Below are 22833 nucleotides of genomic sequence, written 5' to 3' on the forward strand. Positions count from 1 at the left end.
ACTTTTAGCATACTACTTCTCAAAAAGTTTCCCTCCCTTTTCTCTTTCACTCCCAAACAAGCTTGAGAAATGGCCACTTGTCAAGTATATTGTGGAGAGGACTGTTTTGTAGGTATAGGTTAGATCAAAATCCACTGAGATCTTATCCAAATCTCAGAATCTATAAACCCAGTATTAAAAAATAACTGGCTTTTCATGTTAAGATAAAGTGAGGAAGACTGTCTCCTGAAATCTGGCATGTCTCAATCAGAAATTTACATATTTTTAGATAGGTCACAGGACAAAATAAGTAGTATGAATTATTTTGTTTTTATCTTCTACTTAAGCCAAGATAAAATGTCAATTTAAAATATGTTTTTGAATTCTATATGCAAGAATCTGAATGTCAGTTTTCTAATATAAGAATTTCATTGATGGATATTTATGGACTTTGCAACATATGACAGAAGATTAAACTTACAATATCCCTTTATTTAACAACTTTGAAATGTTTTTTAAAACTGTATTACTAAAAGGAGCCACTACTAATGAAATTAGTTAAATTTTTATTTGGCAAAAAAATAGTTGACAAAAGCATGCCAGTAGGAAATAAGCTTCTTTAAGAGCTTACTTTAAGAGCTCTCCTCAGACCCACTCTACTCTATTCATCAAAGAAAAAACCCTAGCTTTAACTACCTATCAAGTGAGCAATAACAGTCACCTTGGGCTTTGTTTCAAGCTGGAAATGGATAAATAAAAGGGACCATTCATTAAGTTCATTTTCCTCACTGCCCTCTAAGAGAAATTCTGAAAATAATAGTACACAAATTCTAGCTACTCCTGCAAGTAAGGGTTTCAATGTTAATTCAGAATCCTGAAAGCTGTAAGAAGCTGAGTTTTCTTATATGTGCTTCCAGAGTGCTATGATGCTTTTTAGATGAAATCTGACTACCTAATGTACCATAAATGAACTGACCCTTAGACAACTATATAGATTCAAAATACCTTATTGCTATAGGACTATCCCTGCTAGAAAACTCTATCATTCAAAATGCTGTCAGAATGATTCCCAAAGCAAATTCCACAGAATAATTAAACTTTCAAAATTCAAAGAGTTCATTTGATGGTATTTATTTGATGAGTTGCCTTAATTGCATCATTTATTTGATGGTAGCAAAATATTGTGTTAAATTAATATATAAGAAAAGAGAAAATTAATCGTAATATTGTTACTAACTTTGTTTGTTCTTGGATTCAACATTAATGGCTTGCCTTTTTCTTTGGTGTGTATACTTCGACATGCCAATGTACAAGGAGAGGCAACTATTCTTAATCTAGAGAACATATTTTCTTTTACCTAGAAAAAAAATGGAAAAAAATCAGGATAAAAACATATTGTAGGGTCAAAAACACAAATTAAATTTTAGTTTTCAAAAGTATATTCAAAAAACATTTAGTGTATAGAAAAATTTATTTTTGAATTTCTAGCAACTGGCTTTGTGATCTGAAAAAGAATGGGAAGAGCAGAAGGTGAAATAAAGAATCTTTTTTTTCCCCTGTCAGCAAAGCTCATATAAAGGCATATCCCCCAAAAAGGTATTTATTGGTGTTACTTATAGAGCTGATAGTATCTTTAAAACTGCCAGGGCAGGCATTCTGCTGAACTTTTTTTTCCTGGGAACCACGATCTAAGAATACACAGGTATCAACAGAAGGAGGGGAGAAGAGAGGTTCAAATCCATTACCAGATCCATGGATTGCTTAAATATTAGTTGTAAAAGATGGAGAGAGGGGGCCAGGTAGTATTATCAGGAGATAGCTAGGACATTATGAAAGGGTTGAAATAAACAATCAGGGTAACTTAACTTGCGATGAAAGAAGAATGGGTGAGAGAAGTTAACTTGAAAAAGCTTAACATATCCATACAGATAAAGTGAACTTCATAAGGTAAACAACATGTTGTTTGTGGACAAATAGTTGACCTTGAAAGTAGAAACTCAATATGTCCCAAGCAGAACTCATTCAATACAACTTTCCCCTAAAACTTTCCTTTCTTCTGAACTTAACACAATACTTTTGAGGACTCAAACGTTTTCTTAATCTCCTAGATTCCCAACTTCATTATCAATCATCCTCAATACCTCATTCCCACTATCTATTAAAAAAAAAAAAATCAACTTTTTTGTTGTCAGTTTTATCTTCACAACATTTCTCCTATGTCCCTTGCATTATATTCACACAACTACTACCCTAGTTCAGGATCTCTAGAATTAGTCTCCTTACTTCAAATGTCTCTTCCCCCTACATTCCATCTTCCACTTAGCTGCCAAAACAATTTTCCTAACATATAGGCTTTCTAAAAGACAACTGGGGGGAAAAATCTTTGCAACAAGTTTTTCTATTAAGAGCTTCATTTCCAAGAAATATGAGAAACTGATTCAGTCTTATAGGTCTAAGAGCCATTCCCAAAAGATAAATTTGATCAAACCATATGAACATTTTTCAAATGAAGAAATCCAAGTTATCAACAGTCATATGAAAGAATGCTCTAAACCATTAATTGGAAACACATAATGAAGCAATTTTTATATTCTACATCCATTAGACAGGCAAAGAAAAAAGAAAAAAATGTTAGAGAAGCTATGAGAAAACAAGTACACTACTTGGTGTAACGTTAATTGATACAGCCATTCTGGAATCAGCCATTTAGAAATTTATCCCCCAAAGTCCCCTAACAATGTATGTATGCCCTTTAACTCAGCTATAACTCTACCAAGAATGGCTATATTCCAGGAAAACTAATGAGGAAAAGCACCTATGTGTACAAAAATACTTTAGTAGTTTTTATCATTTTTTTGTGAAATAAAGTTTTAAAAAGACGACAACAAAAATAAAAATAATACCATGATCCCAAGAAGCTTACTTTCTAAAGGGAAAGACAACATGTAAATATATAATTACAGGATACAAGAAAGATAATCTCAGAGGGCAAATCACTTACCAGTTTAGAGGGATGGGAAAAGTCTATTATAGGAGTTGGGATTAATACTGAGTCTTGAAGGAACACAAAGACATTAAGAGGCAGAAGTGAATGAGTAGAGTATTCCAAGCATGGGAACAAAGGCACAGACATGGGAAATTGGAACACTATGTTTGAAGAACATGAAATAGGCCAGTGAAGTTGAATTGTAGGGTACATGGAGGAAAACACATTATAAAAAGTCTGGAAAAAGAGGAAGGGACTTTAAATGCCAAACAGAAGACCATATTTTATCCTAGAGGTAATAGGGAAAAATGGAGCACATAATTAAGAGGTGGATAGTCAGGTATATATACATATATACATACATACACACAACATAAACATATTTATATATTTATTGAAATAGTTTATTATTTTTAATCTTATATAAGGCAGTGCTACCTCCCTCCCCACCATTAACCAAATTTAAAAAAATATTTCTTAATGCCTATCTACCTACATTAGCTATGCCCAAAAATGTCTCCTTTTGCATCTTAAATTAGTCTCTACATCAGAAGTGAATGGCATTTTAACATTCTTTTATTCGATTGCATACTTATTGTATTGATCAGAATTCTAATGTTTTTAAAAGTTGCTTTTTTCTATAATGTTCTTATTATATAAATTGTTTTATTTCTGCTCATTTTCTGCTACAAGAGAACATACAAGTCTTCCCAGTTTTCTCTAAAATTGAACATTTCATCATCTGTTATGACATACATATATAGGTTATCTATAATCATACATTATACATACACACATGTCCATTCATATCTATGTAGGGTCTTACCATTTTTATTTGTCCTGTTTTTCTGAAGGGAATAACATCATCCTTCATATGTCTAAATCCTTCCATATTTTTTTAAATCCACCAACTCATCATTTCTTATACCACATCAATATTTCAACCTTATTCTATCTAGCTATTTTAAGCAGTCTAAAACAATTGAGTGATATAGCTAGCCTATATGACAGTTTCTCTATTTTCATTTTTATATTTTTTAAAACTTCGCTCCCTTATCCCCATCCCCAATTAAGAAACCACATGTGAAGCTATGTAAAGCATTTCCATAAAAGTTTCTTCCACCAATATCTTCCACCAAAAACACAAAACAAATACAAAAACACCTCAAGAAAAATTGAATTTGGCTATAATATTCCTGGAAGTTTTCATTTTGGAATTTCTTTCAGGAGGTGATTAATGGATTCTTTCAATTCCTGTTTTGTCCTCTGGTCCTAGAATAACAATACAATTTTTCTTGAGAATTTGTTGAAATATGATGTTCAAGCTCTTTTTGTGATGATAACTTTCAGATAGACCAATAATTTTTAAATTATCTCTCCTGGATTTATTTTCTGGGTCAGTTGTTTTTCCAGTGAGATTTCACATTTTTTCTTTCTTTCTTTTTTTGGTTTTGCTTTATTGTATATATTTCTCATAAAATTTTCCCATTTTTTCCCCATTTTTTCATTCTTTTGGTTTTGTTTTATTGTTTCTTGATTTTCCATAAAAGTCATTAGCTTCCATTAGTTCAATTCTATGACTATGGAAAAAAATGTGAAATATCAAATAATAAAGTTTATCTATTTACATTCCTACATAAAAGGATGATATTTGTAACTCAAGAACTTTCTAATTATTATGGCAGCTAGATGAAGTATATATACACAGACAGCACAAATGTGAGTTGACTATGAAGGGATAGCTAAAAAATAAAATAAAATTAAAGATAAGAGTAGAATATACAAGAAAAAAGGGAAAGAGAGAGGTGGAATGGCATAAATTATCTGCCATAAAAGAGGCAAGAAAAAGCTTTTCCAATAGAAGAAAATGGAGGGAGGAGAAAAAGAATGAATGAACTCTACTCATGAGAATAGGCTCAGAGAGGAAATAATATACACATTCAATCTATCTCACCTTGCAGGAAAGTAGGAAAGGAAGGGTAACAGTAGAGAGGGAATATTCAGGGAGGGGGTGATCAGAAGCCAAACACTTTTGAGGAATGACAGGATGAAAGGAGAGAGAGAACAGAATAAATGGGGGGAATAAGAAGGGGAAGAGAAATATAGTTAGCAAGAGTAATTGTGAAAAGAATTTGGAACCAAATTTCTCTGAGGAAAGCCTATTTTCTCAAATGTATAGTGAACTGTGTCTTTAAAAAAAAAAAAAAAAAAAAGCAATTCCCAATTGAGAAATGTAAAAAATTGATTTTACATGTAATTGGAGAAAATAAAATATTAAATAAATAAAAACACCTTCCAGCTATGATATAGGGGAGAGATTGTGATGAGCCCATGATTCCTAGCTTGCAAGCCTGAGGGACTGGGAAGATGGTGTTGCCCTCTACACTAATAGAGAAGGAGAAGGGGATGGGGAGGGAAAGTTTAGGAGAAAAGGTAGTGAGTGACATTGAATTAAAGATGTCTACTGGCAAACCAGGTGGAGACTTTCCTTCCTATCAAACCCTGCCCTCATGATATAGAAAAACATTTAAACAAAATCAATCAATCAGTAAGTATTATTGCCTACTATATGCCAGGCACTGTGCCAAGTACAAGATATAACAGGTACAAAGAACGAAATAACATCTACTTGCAATAAGCTTCCTTTCTAATGGAGTAGACAAGTAATTACAAAAACATATTCAGTATAAACATAAAATTAATACAAAAATAATATATAATGAAGATAAATACAAGAAGGCACTAGTCACTGGGAGGAATTGGGAAAAACAATACAGAAAGCAAGTTTCTTAAACAAGAAGTTTAAACAAGCTTCTTAAAAAGAAAGGTAACAGGATACCAAATAAACCCACATAAGTCATTAGCATTCACTAACAAAATCCAACAGTTAGCGTTACAAAGAGAAATTCCATTTAAAGTAACTACTGATAGTATAAAATATTTAGAAATCTATCTACCAAGGGAAAATCAGAAACTTTATGAGCAAAACTATAAAACACTTTCCACACAAATTAAATCTCATCTAATCAACTAGAAAAATATTAAATGCTCTTGGATAGGGTGAGCAAATATAATAAAGATAACAATACTACCTAAACTAATCTAATTTTTTAGCGCTATACCAATCAGACTCCCAAAAAACTATTTTAATGACCTAGAAAAAAATAACAACAAAGTTCATATGGAAAAACAAAAAGTCAAGAATTTCAAGGGAATTAATAAAAAAAAAAAATCAAATGAAGGTGGCCTAGCTCTAGTACACTAGATCTAAAATTATATTATAAAGCAGTGGTTACCAAAACTAATTGGTATTGGCTAAGAAACAGACTAGTTGATCAATGGAATAAGTTAGGTTCAAAGAACAAAACAGCCAATAATTGTAACAATCTAGTGTTTGACAAACCCAAAGACCCCAGTTTTTGGGATAAGAACTCACTATTTGACAAAAATTGCTGGGAAAATTGTAAATTAGTATAGCAGAAAGTAGACATTGACCCACATTTAACACCGCACACCAAGATAAGGTCAAAATGGGTTCATGACCTAGGCATATAAGCATGAGATTATAAATTGGAAGAGCACAGGATAGTTTACCTCTCAGACCTGTGGAAGAGGGAGGAATTTATGACCAAAGAAGAACTAGAGATCACTACTGACCACAAAATAGAAAATTTTGATTATATTAAATTGAAAAGTTTTTGTACAAACAAAACTAATGCAGACAAGATTAGAAGGGAAGCAATAAACTAGGAAAACATTTTTACAGTCAAAGGTTCTGATAAAGGTCTCATTTCCAAACTATATAGAGAATTGAATCTAATTTATAAGAAATCAAGCCATTCTCCAATTGATAAATGGTCAAAGGATATGAACAGACAATTCTCAGACGAAGAAACAAACTATTTCTAGCCATATGAAGAAACAAACTATTTCTAGCCATATGAAAAGATGCTCCAAGTCATTATTAATCAGAGAAAGGCAAATTAAGACAACTCTGAGATACCACTACACACCTGTCAGATTGGTTAGAATGACAGGGAAAGAAAATGTGGAATGTTGGAGAGGATGTGGGAAAACTGGGACACTGATACATTGTTGGTGGAATTATGAATTCTGGAGCCATTTTGAAGAACAATTTGGAACTATGCTCAAAAAGTTATCAAACTGTGCATACCCTTTGAACCAGCAATGTTTCTATTGGACTTATATCCCAAAGAAATCTTAAAGAAGGTAAAGGGACCTATATGTACACGAATGTTTGTGGCAGGTCTCTTTGTAGTGGCCAGAAACTATAAACAGAGTGGATGCCCATCAATTGGAGAATGGCTGAATAAATTGTGGTATATGAATATCATGGAATATTATTGTTTGGTAAGAAATGACCAGCAGGTCCTGGTCCTCAGCAGGAGGATTTCAGAAAGGCCTGAAGAGATTTACATGAACTGATGCTGAGTGAAATGAGCAGGACCAGGAGATCATTATATACTTCAACAAAAATACCTATGATGATCAATTCTGATGGATGTGGCCATCTTCAGCAATGAGATGAACCAAATCAGCTCCAATAGAGCAATAATGAATTGAACCAGTTACGCCCAGAGAAAGAACTCTGGGAGATGACTAAGAACCATTACATAGAATTCCCAATCCCTATATTTTTGCCCATCTGCATTTTTGATTTCCTTCACAGGCAATTGTACACTATTTCAGAGTCTGATTCTTTTTGTGCAGCAAAATAACTGTTAGGAAATGTATGCTTATATTGTACTTAATTTATACTTTAACATACTTAACATGTATTGGCCGACCTGCCATTGGGGGGAGGGGATGGGGGAAAGGAGGGGAAAAATTGGAACAAAAGGTCTGGCAATTGTCAATGCTGTAAAATTACCCATGCATATAACCTGTAAATAAAAAGCTATAATAAAAAAGAAAAAAGAAAAAAACAAAGGTAAGAAACAGTATATTCCAGATATGGAGGTTAGCCAATGCAAAGGTGTGAACGTGTGAGCTCAAGTCAAATGTGGGGAACAAAAAAGGAAAACCAGATCCGTCTGGATCAGAGTATGAGAAGGGGAATAATGTTGAACAAGGTTGGAAAGATAATTAGGGTCAAGTTGATTTTCATTTAAAAAGCAAAAGAGAGGAATTTATATTTTATTCCAGGGGGCATAGGAAGTCACTGCTACTGGCTGTATTAAAAGGAATTACATGGTCAGAACTTTGCTTAAGAAAAATTAATTTTGGCTAGTGGACCAGAGTGACAGCAGATCTAAGAACATAGAAAGCAATTAAGAAGCTGTTGAAATAACCCATGTGAGAGGTAACAAGGCTTGGAATTAAGATGGTTGCTCTGAGAATGTAGAAAAGACATCAAATATCAGAAATATTGAGAAGTAGAAACAAGAACTGGCAATTGAGTGCATGTGTGTGGGTGAGGAGAGAAGGGTCTGGGGAAGAGTATGAAATGCAATAGAAAGATCTGGAGATCCTAACCTTGTTATATAGTCCTCTGACAGATCCCATGAAATCCTTTTCAGAATGATGTTATTTGTTGAGTTCTTGTTCTTCTTTAAAATATATAATATGATGGTTCTCTCTGGGGGAATGCAGGTTTCTCAGGGAGGTTTTCTAGAGGCAGCCTTAGTTTCAGTTAAAAGTAAATAATCACCCAAAACGCAGCCAGGTGATAAAAGTTCAGATCTTTTATTGTCTCCAATATAGCCCGGTTACCTTAGAGGCCTATCTCTCTGCTTGGTTCCAAAAGCTCCCTCCGAATGTCTCCAAATCCAAAAGTTTGTCCTTCAGTCCTCCAGCCAGCCAAGTGGACAATGAAATGGAAAATGGAATGGATCTCTCTTGCCTCGGAGAGAGGGCTTCTGGCTCTCAATCTCTAATATACCCTGGTTAGCCTCTCTCTCTCTCCTTGGTTCTAAGAGCTCTTGCAGCTTGTCCTTTGCCTCTGCTTTCTTCTGCCTCCAGCCAGCACAAAGATGGAATGAATCTCTTGTCTCCTTCACTTGGGGCTGGGCAGCTTTCTGGAAAGCCTTTCAGACCAGACTGATCTCAGTAGGGGAAGTGCAGGAGCCCAGCCACCACAGTGGTGTGAGATGAAGATGAATCTGGTTGCGCCTCCGAGAGAGTGCTTCTCCTCAACTGAACTGATGCTCCCTTCTCAATCATCAGCTGAACTCTGTCAGAGAGCCTCTGTCTGTTTCTTATATATGAGAGAGAGGGATTATGGATTTTCTCCCATAGTGCTCTCTGGCCCTAAGAGCTTCAAGGGAGGTGTGAATTTGGATATCTCATACTAAACCCTAAAATCTCCCAAACGGGTTAACTCCAATGAGTAAAGATGTGAACAGAAGCATTGTCTCAATTAGTTCTACTTAGTACCTTGTTTCAGGTTCTGGCCCAAAACAAGATCAGATCAATAATTTATCAACTCTAATGAGTTAGCAATTTGTAAAGATTCCAACAGTTCATAAAATGTATAAAACAAGAGAGGATGGCAAAGAAAACCAAAGGTTAGTGAAAATAAAGATGCATTTTTTTCCCTCAAATTCTCCCTGACATCCACCTTCAGGTTAAGAAGCCATAAAATAAGTCAAAAAGGATTAAGATTGAGAAAAAAATCATCAGCTTTGGCAATTAAAAGGTCATTGGCAATTTTGGAGTAAATAATTTCAGGTGAATGAAAAGCATGGATGCCAAACTAAGAAAAGCTGAGGAGAGGAGCTAGAAGCAGTGAGTGTGTCAACATTTTTTTCCTTTTTTTTTAAAATGGTATTTTTTTCTTAACATTTCATTAAAAAAAAACTTTGCATTCCAAATTATCACCCTCTCTCTCTAACCATCCCCTTCCCAGGAAGATAAGCAATTAGATACAAGTTATGTATATGCAATTATTCAAAATATATCTCTGTATCAATCATGTTGTGAGAGAAGAAAAGAACAAAAGGAAAAGAATTATGAAAAAATAAAGAAGTAAAAACTGTATGTTTTTTTTTTTAATTTGGGGAAAGGTGGAATGACAAGAGTTTATGCTCAGATAAGGCAATTAAGAGTTTTAAATAATGAGTGAAGACAAAGTCTAAAGTAACTATGTGTGTATTCACTTGCATTGTTTTCTTATTCGTTTTCTTTCCTTTTTGATCTGATTTTTCTTGTGCAATAAAATAATTGCATAAATATGTTTACATATATTAGATTGCTTGCCATCTAGGGGAGGGGGTAAGGGGAAAGGAGGGGAAAATTTGGAACACAAGGCTATGCGAGGGTCAATGTTGAAAAATTATCTGTGCATTTTTTTTTTTTTTTTTGCTAAGGCAATTGGGGTTGAGTTGAAGTTCTCAGGCCACATTTGAACTCAGGTCCTCCTAACTTCAGGACTGGTCCTCTAACCACTGAACAAACTAGCTGTCCCCATCCCCTTCCCTCATGCATATGTTTTGAAAATAAAAAGCTTTAATTAAAAAAAAGAAAAAGGAAAAAAAAAGATCCTCCTCCCACCCCCAATAATTTTTATTTTGTTGTAACATGACAAATTTTACTTGACAAACACCAACTAAAAGGAGCATTTCTGTATACAAAGTAGAACAAAAAAAGAGGATTGTTTGACCACATCACACTCCTATTCAATAAGCTCCAATAACTCCTCATTGCCTCTATGATCAAATACAAACTCTTCTGTTCCACATTTAAGGTATACATTATTCCCTTTCTAGTAATATACAATCCAGTCAAACCAGCCTAGCCTTCCTGCTACTCTTCCTAGCTGGCATTCCATTTTGTCTATTGCCTCAAAGATATATTAGAATCCAAACTTCTATGAAATGGTAAAGCATATACCCCAACTCAGTATCTAGCATCAGGTGAGAGGCAATCCATTTTAAACAAATGCTTTGGGAAAATAACCCAAAGAGCTATCCAAAACATATTACAGGAAAACAAAGCTAATTTATTTTAAATTTTGAGAATAGCTTTTTATTTTCAAAATACATGCAAAGACAGTTTTCAACATTTACTCTTGAGAAACTTTGTAGAACAATAAATTAATAAATTAAATTAAATTAATTAATTAAAGGCTCATCAGATTTATGCTGTGGGGATTTGTTACACCAACATCTCTTTATTCATATAGTCTCGTGATGAATTAATACCATCAATGGAATCGTCTTTAAATCACAAAAAGAGCCACAAGTTACCACATTTCCAATAAATTTCCTGCCTATCGCCTGGAAAGCATTTTTAAGCAATATATACAATTATGTCTAAAGAAAATAATACTTGAAAAACCTAAGATAGATTAAACATAATGATCTTTAATAAATAAATAAATAAAGCAGAACCAATTGCAAAAGACTACTTGCTCTTAGCAAAGAGATGGTAGTTTAATGGGAGTTGAGAATGAATATTTTTAAGACAGTGTCTAGATTGGATAGTTTTTGCTAACTTTTTATTTGTTGCAAGGCATAAGTCTATGGGGGAAGTGACTGGTAATAAAAAAGAAGGCATCAACAAAACATTTAAAAATAAAAAGTTTTTCTCTCTTAAAATGATTTATAAAGCAATGTATATTAAAAATAAACAAATTTTAAAAAAATAAATAAAAAGCATCGGGCAGTTTTTCCAAAGATTCTCTTCTTTGTCCTGTATAATTCTGGGCCTAGATCGTTATAATCTGTACAATGTACATTTTTTAAATCATTGGCGACATGTAAAAATTCAATATGAATAATCATAAAATTATTTAAAAGAATCAAAATATATGAATAAAATCTAAAACTTTTAACTATACATTACTAGATATTTGCATTTTCCCCTATTTTTCTTTTAAATGTTTTAGCATTGTTTAGCCACAACCTATACACAATTAATATATTGGACATCATAATTTTTAAAAGTAATTACTAAAACGAGTTAGCTTTCTTTTTCTAGTAGCAGAAAACTATTATAAAGTTACACAGGGCAACCCCACTGGGATTTACAGATATAGAGAAAATGTTCTCTTCTTTCTTTACTCAAAGGGAGTTAGCCCACATTCTGCTCTCCTATCTCCAAGGTCACAATTACAGGCATGATCCAGGATCAAACAAGATGGAGTCATAAACAGTATTTAAGTGTACTGATTTTGTTATTATTTAAGATTACCAACCTTTCCCCAATCCCTCCGCCCTTAAACTAGATTTTCAGAGTTATAGTCAGTATGCACAAGTCTGCTTGATTGACTTACTTGATAAGACAAGCAAGGGCTAAGCAATTCTCCAAGAGAAAAAAAAACTGCTTGCAGTGATTCTAAGTTTTTCTTCCCTTCATGATAAGCATTAGTAGGATTCGCAATGGCAGACGATAATAAAGTAACTACTATACCACAAATTACAGCAAACATTTAGTTAATTTATGTTAATGAAATTTTCCCATGTAAATGAAATCCCAAAACTTGCAATTTGTTCTTTTTTGACTTATGTGAAACAAAAGTTTCTACTTGAGAACTCTGATAAATTTTTAAAAGTATACTTAAATTATTTGCTAAAATGTGACCCACTCAACACCAAAGTCATGGCAAAATTTGTCTTCGATACAAAGACTTTTGAGGCATTTGTTCTAGGTATTCAGTTATAGACTGTGTCTTATTTTTTAAACATGACCTTGTCATTAGTAAAGATGTGATCAACCACAGGATTCATATTATAAATGTACTTCTTTAATGCTAAGATGATTTTATTCACTAAAGTATATACCTTACTTAACATACGATTTATGTGAAATTTCATATCATACACAAATGTAAAGTATCATAATTAAATCCCTTTTAAGAAAAATCAATAGAATTATGAAGGACTGTTAAATTTTAAGTAATATTATTAGAACTCAAAAAATAAAATTTGAAATGTCTGAAACTGAGGAAACCATTCAGAAAGCACAAATTAATTTTCATACTGTATTCCAGTTAAAAAAGCACACAGAAGATCTAAATTAAAATCCTAACTCTAATACTTACCAACAACTCTAACCTTAGAAAAGTAATTTGAACTCCCATTAGACTTCAAATTTCCTCAAATGTAAAATGAGGGGGATTGGACTGGATGGTCTTTGGGGGTCTCTACTGGCTTCAGACCTATGCTCCTATTGCTACAATGCTTAGTATTTAAGTATTGCAATTGACACTTTTAAACTCTCCTTTGAGGTACAGAACTTCACAGAACATCTTTACTTGAGAGAATTAAGAAAAAAAAAAAGTATAACTATGAGAGGCAGCATGATTTAGTGCACAGGATTTGGATTTGAATTTCAGGAACGTTCAGCTGCCTTTAACATTTATTAGCTGTGTGCAAATCACAATCTCTCTGGGCTCCAGTTCCTTCATATGTAAAATGAGGAGACTGGATTCAATTTATGAAGTCCCTCAGAGCTACAAAACAATAGATTCATATAATTTTTAGAGCTAAAGAGCTAGAACTAGGGTGATCTCAGTGTGAATGGAGAGATGATGAACATGAAAGGACCAATTAGTTGTTGGGAAGGAGTGGGAAAAAAAATCAAAATAATCTTGACCAGGGAATTTGGGGAGACTTTAAAACTGAATGAATGAGAGGACAGTAGTGCTACCAGCAGAAACAGGGATGTTTGAAGAAGGATTCAGAGAAGAAACGTTCAATTTTGGAGGCATTGTTTTATCATAAGTTGTAACATTAGGAGAAGTGCATTATATTATTTATAAAAACAAAAATCAATAAAACAAGAATATCTTTAATTTAGACTTTTTTCCTTTCCTTTTTTTTTTTTTTTTTTTTGCTGAGGCAATTAGGGTTAAGTGACTTGCCTGGCATCACATAGCTAGGAAGTATTAAGTGTCTGAGCTGGAACAAAGATTCCAATTCAACATTTAGCTTTAAGTATATTCAATAAAATATGGTGTGAAGGGTGGGGGGTGGGAAGGAGGGAGAGTGTTTCAGTGTAATTTGTCTTTATTTTGTGTGGTAGTCTACAAAATGGATTCATGGGATGACTATAAAGGACTACTAGATCAACTAATCCCAGGCTGAATCTCACCCTCCCAGTAAAGGACAATTATGGGATTTTATCTCCAACACAGCTATACCTATTATCTCATACCTATATCTCCCAACACAATCCAAAGCCTCTCCTCTAACAATGTAAACTCTAAACCCAATCTCTTTCCTATTTCACAGCAACTGAGGATCCTAGGGCTGTCATACTCTAAACCATGTCTGGGCACTTGCACCAGTAGCTGTGCAGATGCTGAAAGAAGAAAATCCTCTTCTTTCCAGTGTGTTCAATAACCCTTAAGGATCACTGCTTGGTTGCAGCAGCTGGACCTATATACATGGCAGATAAGAATTCCTGACCCCCTTTTCTATCATCAATGGGACAGTACTAGGAAGTGAACAAAAATAGGTGACATGTTCTATAATGCAAATTTCATTCTATTTTCTTTTTTCTAAACATACCCAACTTCCAAACTTTCCTATTACTTTTCTAGTTACATACATAATTATATATAACAATACTATTATCCTTCTAGTTACCCTGGTTTGCAGCATCCTGAATTCCTCACTCAACTCACCTCACAAATGCTGTTAACTGCCAAATCTTGCATTTTCTCATATATGCCCACTTCTATCTATTCATATAACCACCATCTTAGTTCTTGCCCTCATCATCTCTCATGGTCTCTTTCCCCTCCCCCACCATCCTCCAAGATAGAAGTGGTTTTTTTTCCCCAAAGGGCTGGGTTGATCCTATGAGGACCCTGTTTGCTAAATTCTACGAGTTCTCTATTGAATCTAGGAACAAATATGCCATTTTTATCCTATTCTTTTATTTTAATTTTTGTCTGTTTTATTATATAATTAGTAGTATAGTTGTACATATATGTAATTTACAAAGAGACAAATATGTTTGGGGATGTGTATGCACAAAAATATTTTACTTAAGAGATATGTGATCAAAAGAGTCTGGAAGCTACCGCTCTAGTATATTTTAAACATAATTACATAAAAATTTTACTTTCAAACAGCATTTCAATAAAACTTCTATCATATAAAACGAGTTCCATCTATAGTTCAGTCATGGAAACTCATGGCAATTTATTGAAGATATTTTAAAGGGTAAGAGCATTTAAGATATGACCTTTGCCCAAATTACCATAAAAATATGCTTAACAGGGAGGAACATTGATGACAATCAAATATGATTGACTCAGCTCTTCTCAGTAACACAAAGATCCAAGACAAATACACAAGATTCACACGGAAAATGCTATCCATAATCAGATAAAGAACTGATGGATTCAGAATGCAAATCAAAGTATGTATTTTTCACTTATTTAATTTTCCTTATTTTTTTTTCTCCTTTTGATTTGATTCTTCTTTCACAACTGTGACTAATATGGAAATAATGTTTTACATGAATGCACATGTATAAATTTTATCAAACTGCCTATCATTTTTGGAAAAAGGGAAGGAAAAAAATTTGAAACAATTTTTTTTTGCGAGGCAATTGGGGTTAAATGATTTGCCCACAGTCACATAGCTGGTGAGTGTTAAATGTAGCCACATTTGAACTCAGGTTCTCCTAACTCTAGGGCTGGTGCTCTATCCACTAAACCACCTAGCTGCTCTTGGAAATGAAAAGTTTGTAAAAGCTAAAATTTTTCTTGACATGTAACTGGGGGGAAAAAGCTGTTAAAAATTAGTGAGGAGCAACAGGGTAGTTATATAGAATTTAATAGACAAAACACTATCATTTCCCTTAACAAGGTAATAAAAGACCTTTACTGTATTCTAAAATAATTTTATTTCCCTGTGATTAAAATCTTTACAGCAAAGATGACATGGAACTCAGCAAAGAATGTTTAAATGGAAATATGTAGCATTATCAAAATGACGAAACATACATTCAAGAAATTAAAAAGGTCATTTAAAAAATTTTGCTACTTTTTATAAAATAAAATCAAGCACATTTTTCCTGCTAGATAGTTTTACTCAATGATCTATTCTTTTCAAAGAAAAACACCATCAATTTTAGTGTCAATTATATTTTAACAGCATATAGCCCTTTAGTCTCTATAACTACACCAATTTACATATACAAAAGAAAACCTAATCTTTTAGCTTTAAAATTATATAAGCCAATTAAATTTCTTAACATTTTAATGATAAATTAAAATTAAATATAAATAATATATGAACAACATTAGTTAAGAGTAGGATGGCAGAATGGAAGGAAAAATCAGGTTTCCATTAAATTTAAGGAAATTAAAACAGGAAATACTCAAAATATTGAAGTTTTCTTAGCATAATTTTTAGTCTAACAAACTGGTGTTGTGGGAATAGCACTATACTTTATATCCTATTATCTATGTTAAAGTCTTAGCTCTAAACTCTATTAAATATATTACCTTAAGTTAATTCATTTGAGTATCAGTTTCTTCACTTCACAGAGTTGCTATTGATAAAATAAAGCCTCTGTAAATGCTTTGTTATTTTATATGAATGATAAAAATAAATAATATTTTAACAAGTATATCATTAATGCATTATATATGTTTTGTATACATAATACACATTTTAAGTTTGCCAAGTTTCCTTATGAAGAATATGTGAAAGGCTACTGAAAAAAAAAATTCCAAGGAAAGTGGGATGGATGTTGGACTGGAATTTAAATTGGTCTATACTGCTGCATAGATCCCAGAGAAAACTGAAGGATAAGTATTTAAAGGATGATTTTTCAAATATATAACATACAAAAGTTTGTCCTAATTCTAAAAGAATGCATAACTCTGCTCTAAAATTGCACTGCCCAACATTTCCTAGTCATTTTATCATTAAAGCCATGTCACCAGTTCCATTTTGTACATTTAACTTTCTAGTCCTTATAACTATTTTTTTTTTTTTAAAGCCAGTTACCAATTAAAAGTTAGCTTTCTTAAATTAACAGGAAACCTGATAGGTTTCCTTCCAACACACTCTAAGGCTGTTCATGTTTAATCCTTTAAAGTTTCCAACATAAAATGATTACTAATTTACCTGTTTTTCCCCTGAATTTATGCCAATTATTTAATTAAGTGCTCCCAAAATAATCAGTACACAACTTGGTAGATTTAGTCCCCCCTAATTTTTGCAGTTAACAAAAGATAGTTGAGTAGTTTCTGACTGGATATACTTCTCTCCTCTACATCTTCCACAATACTTTATTCTCAAAGACAAAAAGTGGTTATTTTTAATTGAAAAGAATTAGGGTTATAAGACGCTAGTGACGTTATTAAACCATGAATGCAAACTGCATAACTATCTCTGCTACGTAGTAACCATTTCATAAAGCCTAAAATATTTCCTAAGAAAGCATCTCTACAGCAATTTATTAGTTTGCTCATAGCTGTGACAGAATACATACTAAAGGCAACTGCTGTTATTTTTTTGAAAAGCCTCATTATTATCATCATTGCCAAGCATCTGTTTGGAACCAAGAATAGTTATTTTCTCATTAGGGTCAAGGAAATTTGACACATAAGTAGAAAGATATTCCTAGTAAGGCAAAATCAAACCCACCCCAAAACTAACTACCTGCTGCCCATCCAAAAGATGCAAATGAAACTGAATTTCTCTAAACTATCAGTTTTCCAACTTTAGTCTCCTAAAACAGGCCGATACATTTAAAACAAAACAACCACCTGTCTCTCAAAGGCATTCCAATACCAGAAGATGCTCTTTTTGCAACCTTCCTCTTTCGGGGGTCACAGGAATACACTAAATAAATTAATACAGATAGAAATGCCCACATTCAGGGTTGTTTTCTAAAGGCAAACTCGGTTGGGATAGGTGGCGCCGGACAAGGATGCTCTAGTTCTTTTTCTAGGTGAGACCATCCGAGCCGCACCACTCGCACCTTGGAGGCGTACCCGGCGTACTCGGCGTACCGGGAAAGGCGGCCGGAGGTCGCATGAGGTCACCGGTGGGAGGGCGAGAGGGAGGTCCCGGGGCTCCGAGCCCCTCCCCTCGCCCATCTCTTGATTCCCGAACCTGGATCACTGCGTCGCTGCTCTCGGGAGAAAATCGCGGGTGTTGGACCTCTCTCTCATCCCCTCAGGATCTTCCCTTAGGAGCCCACCCCCACCCCCCCAGGACCGCGAAGCCGAGGGGGAAGCGCTGGAGGCCGTGGCGGGAGATGGAGGCTGTGGCCGTCGCCTTTCCCAGTGTCTCACGCACTCGCGGGGCAGGCCCCAGGAGCAAGACTCGTACTTCAGCCGAGGGCAACCCCTCTTCCCCTCATGCCACCCGCAAACCCAGAATTCTCCAGCACAGGTCCTTACCGGGCTTCTCGCCTAGCGACAGGTGGTGCTGCTGGCTGGGAGACGATGTATCCTCTTCCACCTGCTCAGACAATGTTCCTTCCCGGCCGCCGCCGCCGCCGCCGCCTCTTAATCCTCCCTTTTTCCGTGTGCTCCGCTCCAGCCGAAGAAGGCGGCCTGGCAGACACAAGCGAGATCCGGTAAAGGGGCGGGGTGCAGGCAAAGTGATGGGTGGGTGCGGCCTCGTCGTCGAGGCGGGGAAGAGACTGACGCCAGGCGCCGACCAATGAAGAAGCGGGATTCCATCCGGGAGGGGTGGGGCTGATCCACGCGTCGTCTCCGCCTGCTCCCTCTAGACTCCTCCCCTTTCTCCCTCTTTCCCCCTCCTTCTACCGCACTGCTCATTCCCCCCTCCCCCACTCTCTTCTGCTGCTCTGAGTTTAAGCGCGAGCCTCGCTAGCTGGTAAGCCTGGAGGAGAGCCCTGGGGGAAAACACCGAAACTCCAGCCGCGCCCTTCAACTCCGAGAAAGAAGCCGGAGGGCGGGGCGGGGCCTCGCCCTTGCGAGTTCCCCTTATCCTCTTGCGGCTCGTGCTTGGATGGAGGCTGTTGTGGACTACAGTTCCCGGTGGGGAGAAGGGAAGTGAACTAGCGGGGACCGGATCGAAGACCTGGTGTACTGGGGCCAAGAAGTAACGGATATAGAAAGAGACTTCGCTTTGGCGCCAGCGGAGAAAGCGAGGAAGAGGAAGATGAAACGCTATGAGGCTGAAGGGTGGAGGTGGGGAGAAGTAACGGGACTCCCGACTGACTGCGGTCTAAGTGGGAAGAGAAGGAGGAACAGAGGAAGAGGATGAGGGGACCCGGGTCCTTTATATGTGTTGGTGGGTTTTGTGAAGGCGGAGGGGGAGTTGACTTAATTTGACTTCGGCTTGGAAGCCCCAACATTGGTACCGAGGCTACAGCCACCGTAGACAACGAAGACGAACCATATGGGAACCAAATTAAACCCTCTAGAGTCCAGTTTTCAGCTTGCACTAATCACTCCAAAGCAAAGGCCCAGTGATGAGTATTGGACCATGTCAGGCCTGTTGTGCTTTTCCCAGGAGATATATCAATTCCAGCATTTAAGTGTCTATGAAAAGCATTGGGTTAGCTTCTGGGGATGAAAAATTTGAAGAAGTTATTTTCCGTGTTTACCGTGGGATAGGTGGAGAAAATAGACACAAATAGATTTTTAATACAAGACAGATGTAGTAAGTACAAAGAAGAGGTGTATGATATAGTTATTTTGGAGTAGAATTGTACTTAGTTCTTCTGGGTTTGTTAGTAGGTTTAAAAAAAGCCTGATGATTCATATAGTTTTTAGTTTATATTATATATTGCTACTTTGGTGAAGTTATTTTTTTTCAGTTTTCTCAAGTTAATTTCAAGGACTTACTAAGAGTCATATCTGAAAGAATATAGTTTTGTTCATTTTTTTTTTTTTTTGCCAATGTTCCCTCAGTTTTTTCCCTCCTTTTATCATCTCTTTTACGAATAAAAAAAAAAATCATTATATAAAAATTAAGGGCCGACTCTGTGCTAGGCTTAGGGGTTACAAAAAAGTTCCTGCTCTTATGGAATTTAATAACTAATAGTGGAGACAACATGCAAATACAAACCAAACCATATATAAATATATAGGATACATAGGAAATACAGACTGAAAGCATTGGAATTAAGAGGTAGTAGGGAAGGCTTCCAGTAGAAGGTGGGAATTTAGTTGAGAAGAAAAGGAAGCCAGGAGATATAAATGAGAAGGGAGAGAATTTCTAGGCTTAGAGGACAACCAGAGAGAACATCTATGGTGAAGAGATAATGTCTTGTTTGGAATAGATAGTAACGATATTGTCATTGAATAAATGAGTATGAAGAGTACTTCTCAGGGAGTTAGGTATAAGAAGACTGTAAAACTGAGAGGGGGCCAAGCTATGAAGGGCTCCACCTCTTAACCAATATGGAATAAAATGATTTAGATCATACAGTGTAAAATGCTAGTCTAAGTCTTATTCCTGCTTTGTTTCAGTATTCACAATGTTTTTAAATAAAATATCTGTATTACCTGCCTGTCATTTGTTATAGGTGCTATTCTAGGAGCTGAGGTTGCAAAGGCAAGAAAGTGAAATTTTATATTTCCTACCTTATTGGCACTTGTTCAGTAATAGTGCTCTAAGATTTACAAACTTTTTTTTTTTTTTTTTTGCTGAGGCAATTGGGGTTAAGTGACTTACCAGGATCACACAGCTAGGAAGTATTAAGTGTCTGAGGTCACATTTGAACCCAGGACCTCCAGACTTCAGGGCTGGTACACTATCCACTGGGGCACCTAGCTGCCCCAGGCTTACAAACTAAATGAAAATGTCCAATTTTCCTGACTTCATAACTCTGATCTGATGATAAAGCATCACGTGTATCTTGCTAGCTGGTCTTTGATGAAAGACTAGGAGCAGCTAGGTGGTACAGTGAATAGAGTGCTGCCTCCTGAAATCAGGAGAACTTGAGTTCAAATCCATCCTCAGACACTTAATATGGTCTAGCTGGGTGACCCTGGGCAAGTCACTTAATCCCAATTGCCTCAGCTAAGAAAAAAAAACTAGGCTACCAGGTTTAATTGATTCTCTTCAGTACTTTTTATATTGGCATTTTGATATAACCAATGCCAATTAGTTTTAATAATCTAATGTAGTTTAAGATCTGGTAATTTTTCATTTTTTGTTGTTCATCATGATCTTTGATATTTTTTGCTTTTTCAGGTAATTTTGCTATTTTTTTTTTGTCTTGTTCTTTTAAGTAACCCCTTAGTATTTTGATAGGAATAACACTAAATCTATATAGGTAATATCGGTTTTATTTCATGGTACAATTCAGCTATGACAATGAATATTTTCACAGTCATTTATACAATGTTTCACATTTGTCCTAAAGGCCTCTTGGTCACCTTTCACATTTTAATGTATTTTTTAGTTTTTTTTAGTGATTTTTTTGTGGTGTTCTCTTCTTTAAAATGTAATGGTTCTCTCTGGGAGCAGGTTTCTTGGGGAGGTTTTCTGGAGGCAGCCTTAGTTTCAGTTCAGAGTAATAATCACCTCACATACAGCCAGCTGATAAAATCTCTTTGCTTGATTTTCTCCTTCCTTGATTCCAAGAGCTCTTGCAGATTGTCCTTTGCTTCTGTCTCTGCTTTCTTCAGCCTCCAGCCAGCACAAAGGTGGAAGATAGAATGAATCTGACTCTACCTCCGAGAGTGGGCTTGTGGGCTTCTGTATCTCCCAGAGTGCTTTGTGTCTGGCCCTGAGAGCTTCTTGCTTATATGCTGTTCACTGAGTACACACCAATCATTATATCCTTGGGAAACCATTATTTGTTGTATGATTAAATCAATGCTAAACTAGATTTAAACATTGTCTCCTCAATTCCACTTAGTATCTTGTTTCAAGTTCTGGCCCATAACATCTCTTCGTAGGATCAGATCAATCATACTGAACCATGCTAAATTAGATAATTATTGTCTCTATCAACTCTAATGAGTTAATACTTTGTAAGGATTCCAACAATTTTTGTCAGTTTATACTGTATCCTAGTAATTTTATCTAATAATGAAATGTTTTGGTTGAATCTCTAGGGTACTTTAAGCAAATCATTGTATCTACAAATAAAGTACTTTCATACTTTTTTGCTCCATTTTGCTTTATTGATATAACTAGTATTTCAAGAATAATAGCAAACCATTTCTACTGATACCCTAATATTCCATTACAACCATTTGCCTTAAATTAGTTAGCCATTCCCCGTTTAATGGATATTTTTTTAGTTTTCATTCTTTGCCATTATAAAAACTGCTTGGGTATTTTTGTGTGTAGGGAACTTTTATTCTCTTTTGATCTCTTTAGAATGATCAGAGACTTATTACTACTACTGAGGGTAGTGGGTTAAAAGCTATGTATAGCTTAGTAACTTTTTAGTCAATTTCTAGAATAACTGGAGTGATTCACAAATCTTATCAATACTGCATGAACATAACTCTTCCTCACAGCCCATCTAACATTTTTTATTTTCCATTTTTGTCAACTTTGCTACTCTGATAGGTGTGAGGAAGAAACTGAGTTGCTTTATGTAATGTTCCCTTCTCTAAAGTATAATCGTTCTCTGGGAGCAGATTTCTTGAGGGGCTTCTGGAGGCAGCCTTAGTTTCAGTCTAGTTCAATAATCACCTCAAATGCAGCCAGGAGTTAAAATCCAGTCCTTTATTATCTCTTCCAAAATAGCCCAGTTAGTTTTCTTAGAGGCCTCTCTCTTCTCTTTGGTTCCAAGAGCTCCTGTTGCTAGTCCTTTTGCCTCTGCCAGCTTCAGCCTCCAGCTCTCTCTCTGAATCCTGACTTCTCAATCTCCCCATGCTCCCAGGGGGCTTGTCCTTTTATATATTCTTTTAGAGGTGTGAACTCAAAGATTGACTCCTCCTCCGAGAGTGGGATTGTGAGAGCTGTGACTTGTGAAGCTCCTCCACTGGACTT

General features: G+C 35.4%; 1 protein-coding gene across 1 annotated transcript in view; it reads right to left on the reverse strand.

Annotated features, from left to right (window-relative positions):
- The window catches only part of ME2 (malic enzyme 2), a 71589-nt gene extending 53191 nt beyond the window's left edge, over positions 1–18398 (reverse strand). Inside the window, exons 1-2 of the mRNA XM_051969619.1 lie at positions 18303–18398; positions 1217–1336 (exon numbers count right to left, since the gene is read on the reverse strand). Coding sequence (XP_051825579.1) covers positions 1217–1324 — 108 coding nt within the window. The 5' untranslated portion in view covers positions 1325–1336; positions 18303–18398. The remainder of the gene's footprint in view (positions 1–1216; positions 1337–18302) is intronic.
- Positions 18399–22833: the final 4435 nt, after the last annotated feature.

This window comes from Antechinus flavipes, chromosome 1, assembly GCF_016432865.1.
Source record: "Antechinus flavipes isolate AdamAnt ecotype Samford, QLD, Australia chromosome 1, AdamAnt_v2, whole genome shotgun sequence".
NCBI classification, from domain to species: Eukaryota; Metazoa; Chordata; class Mammalia; order Dasyuromorphia; family Dasyuridae; genus Antechinus; species Antechinus flavipes.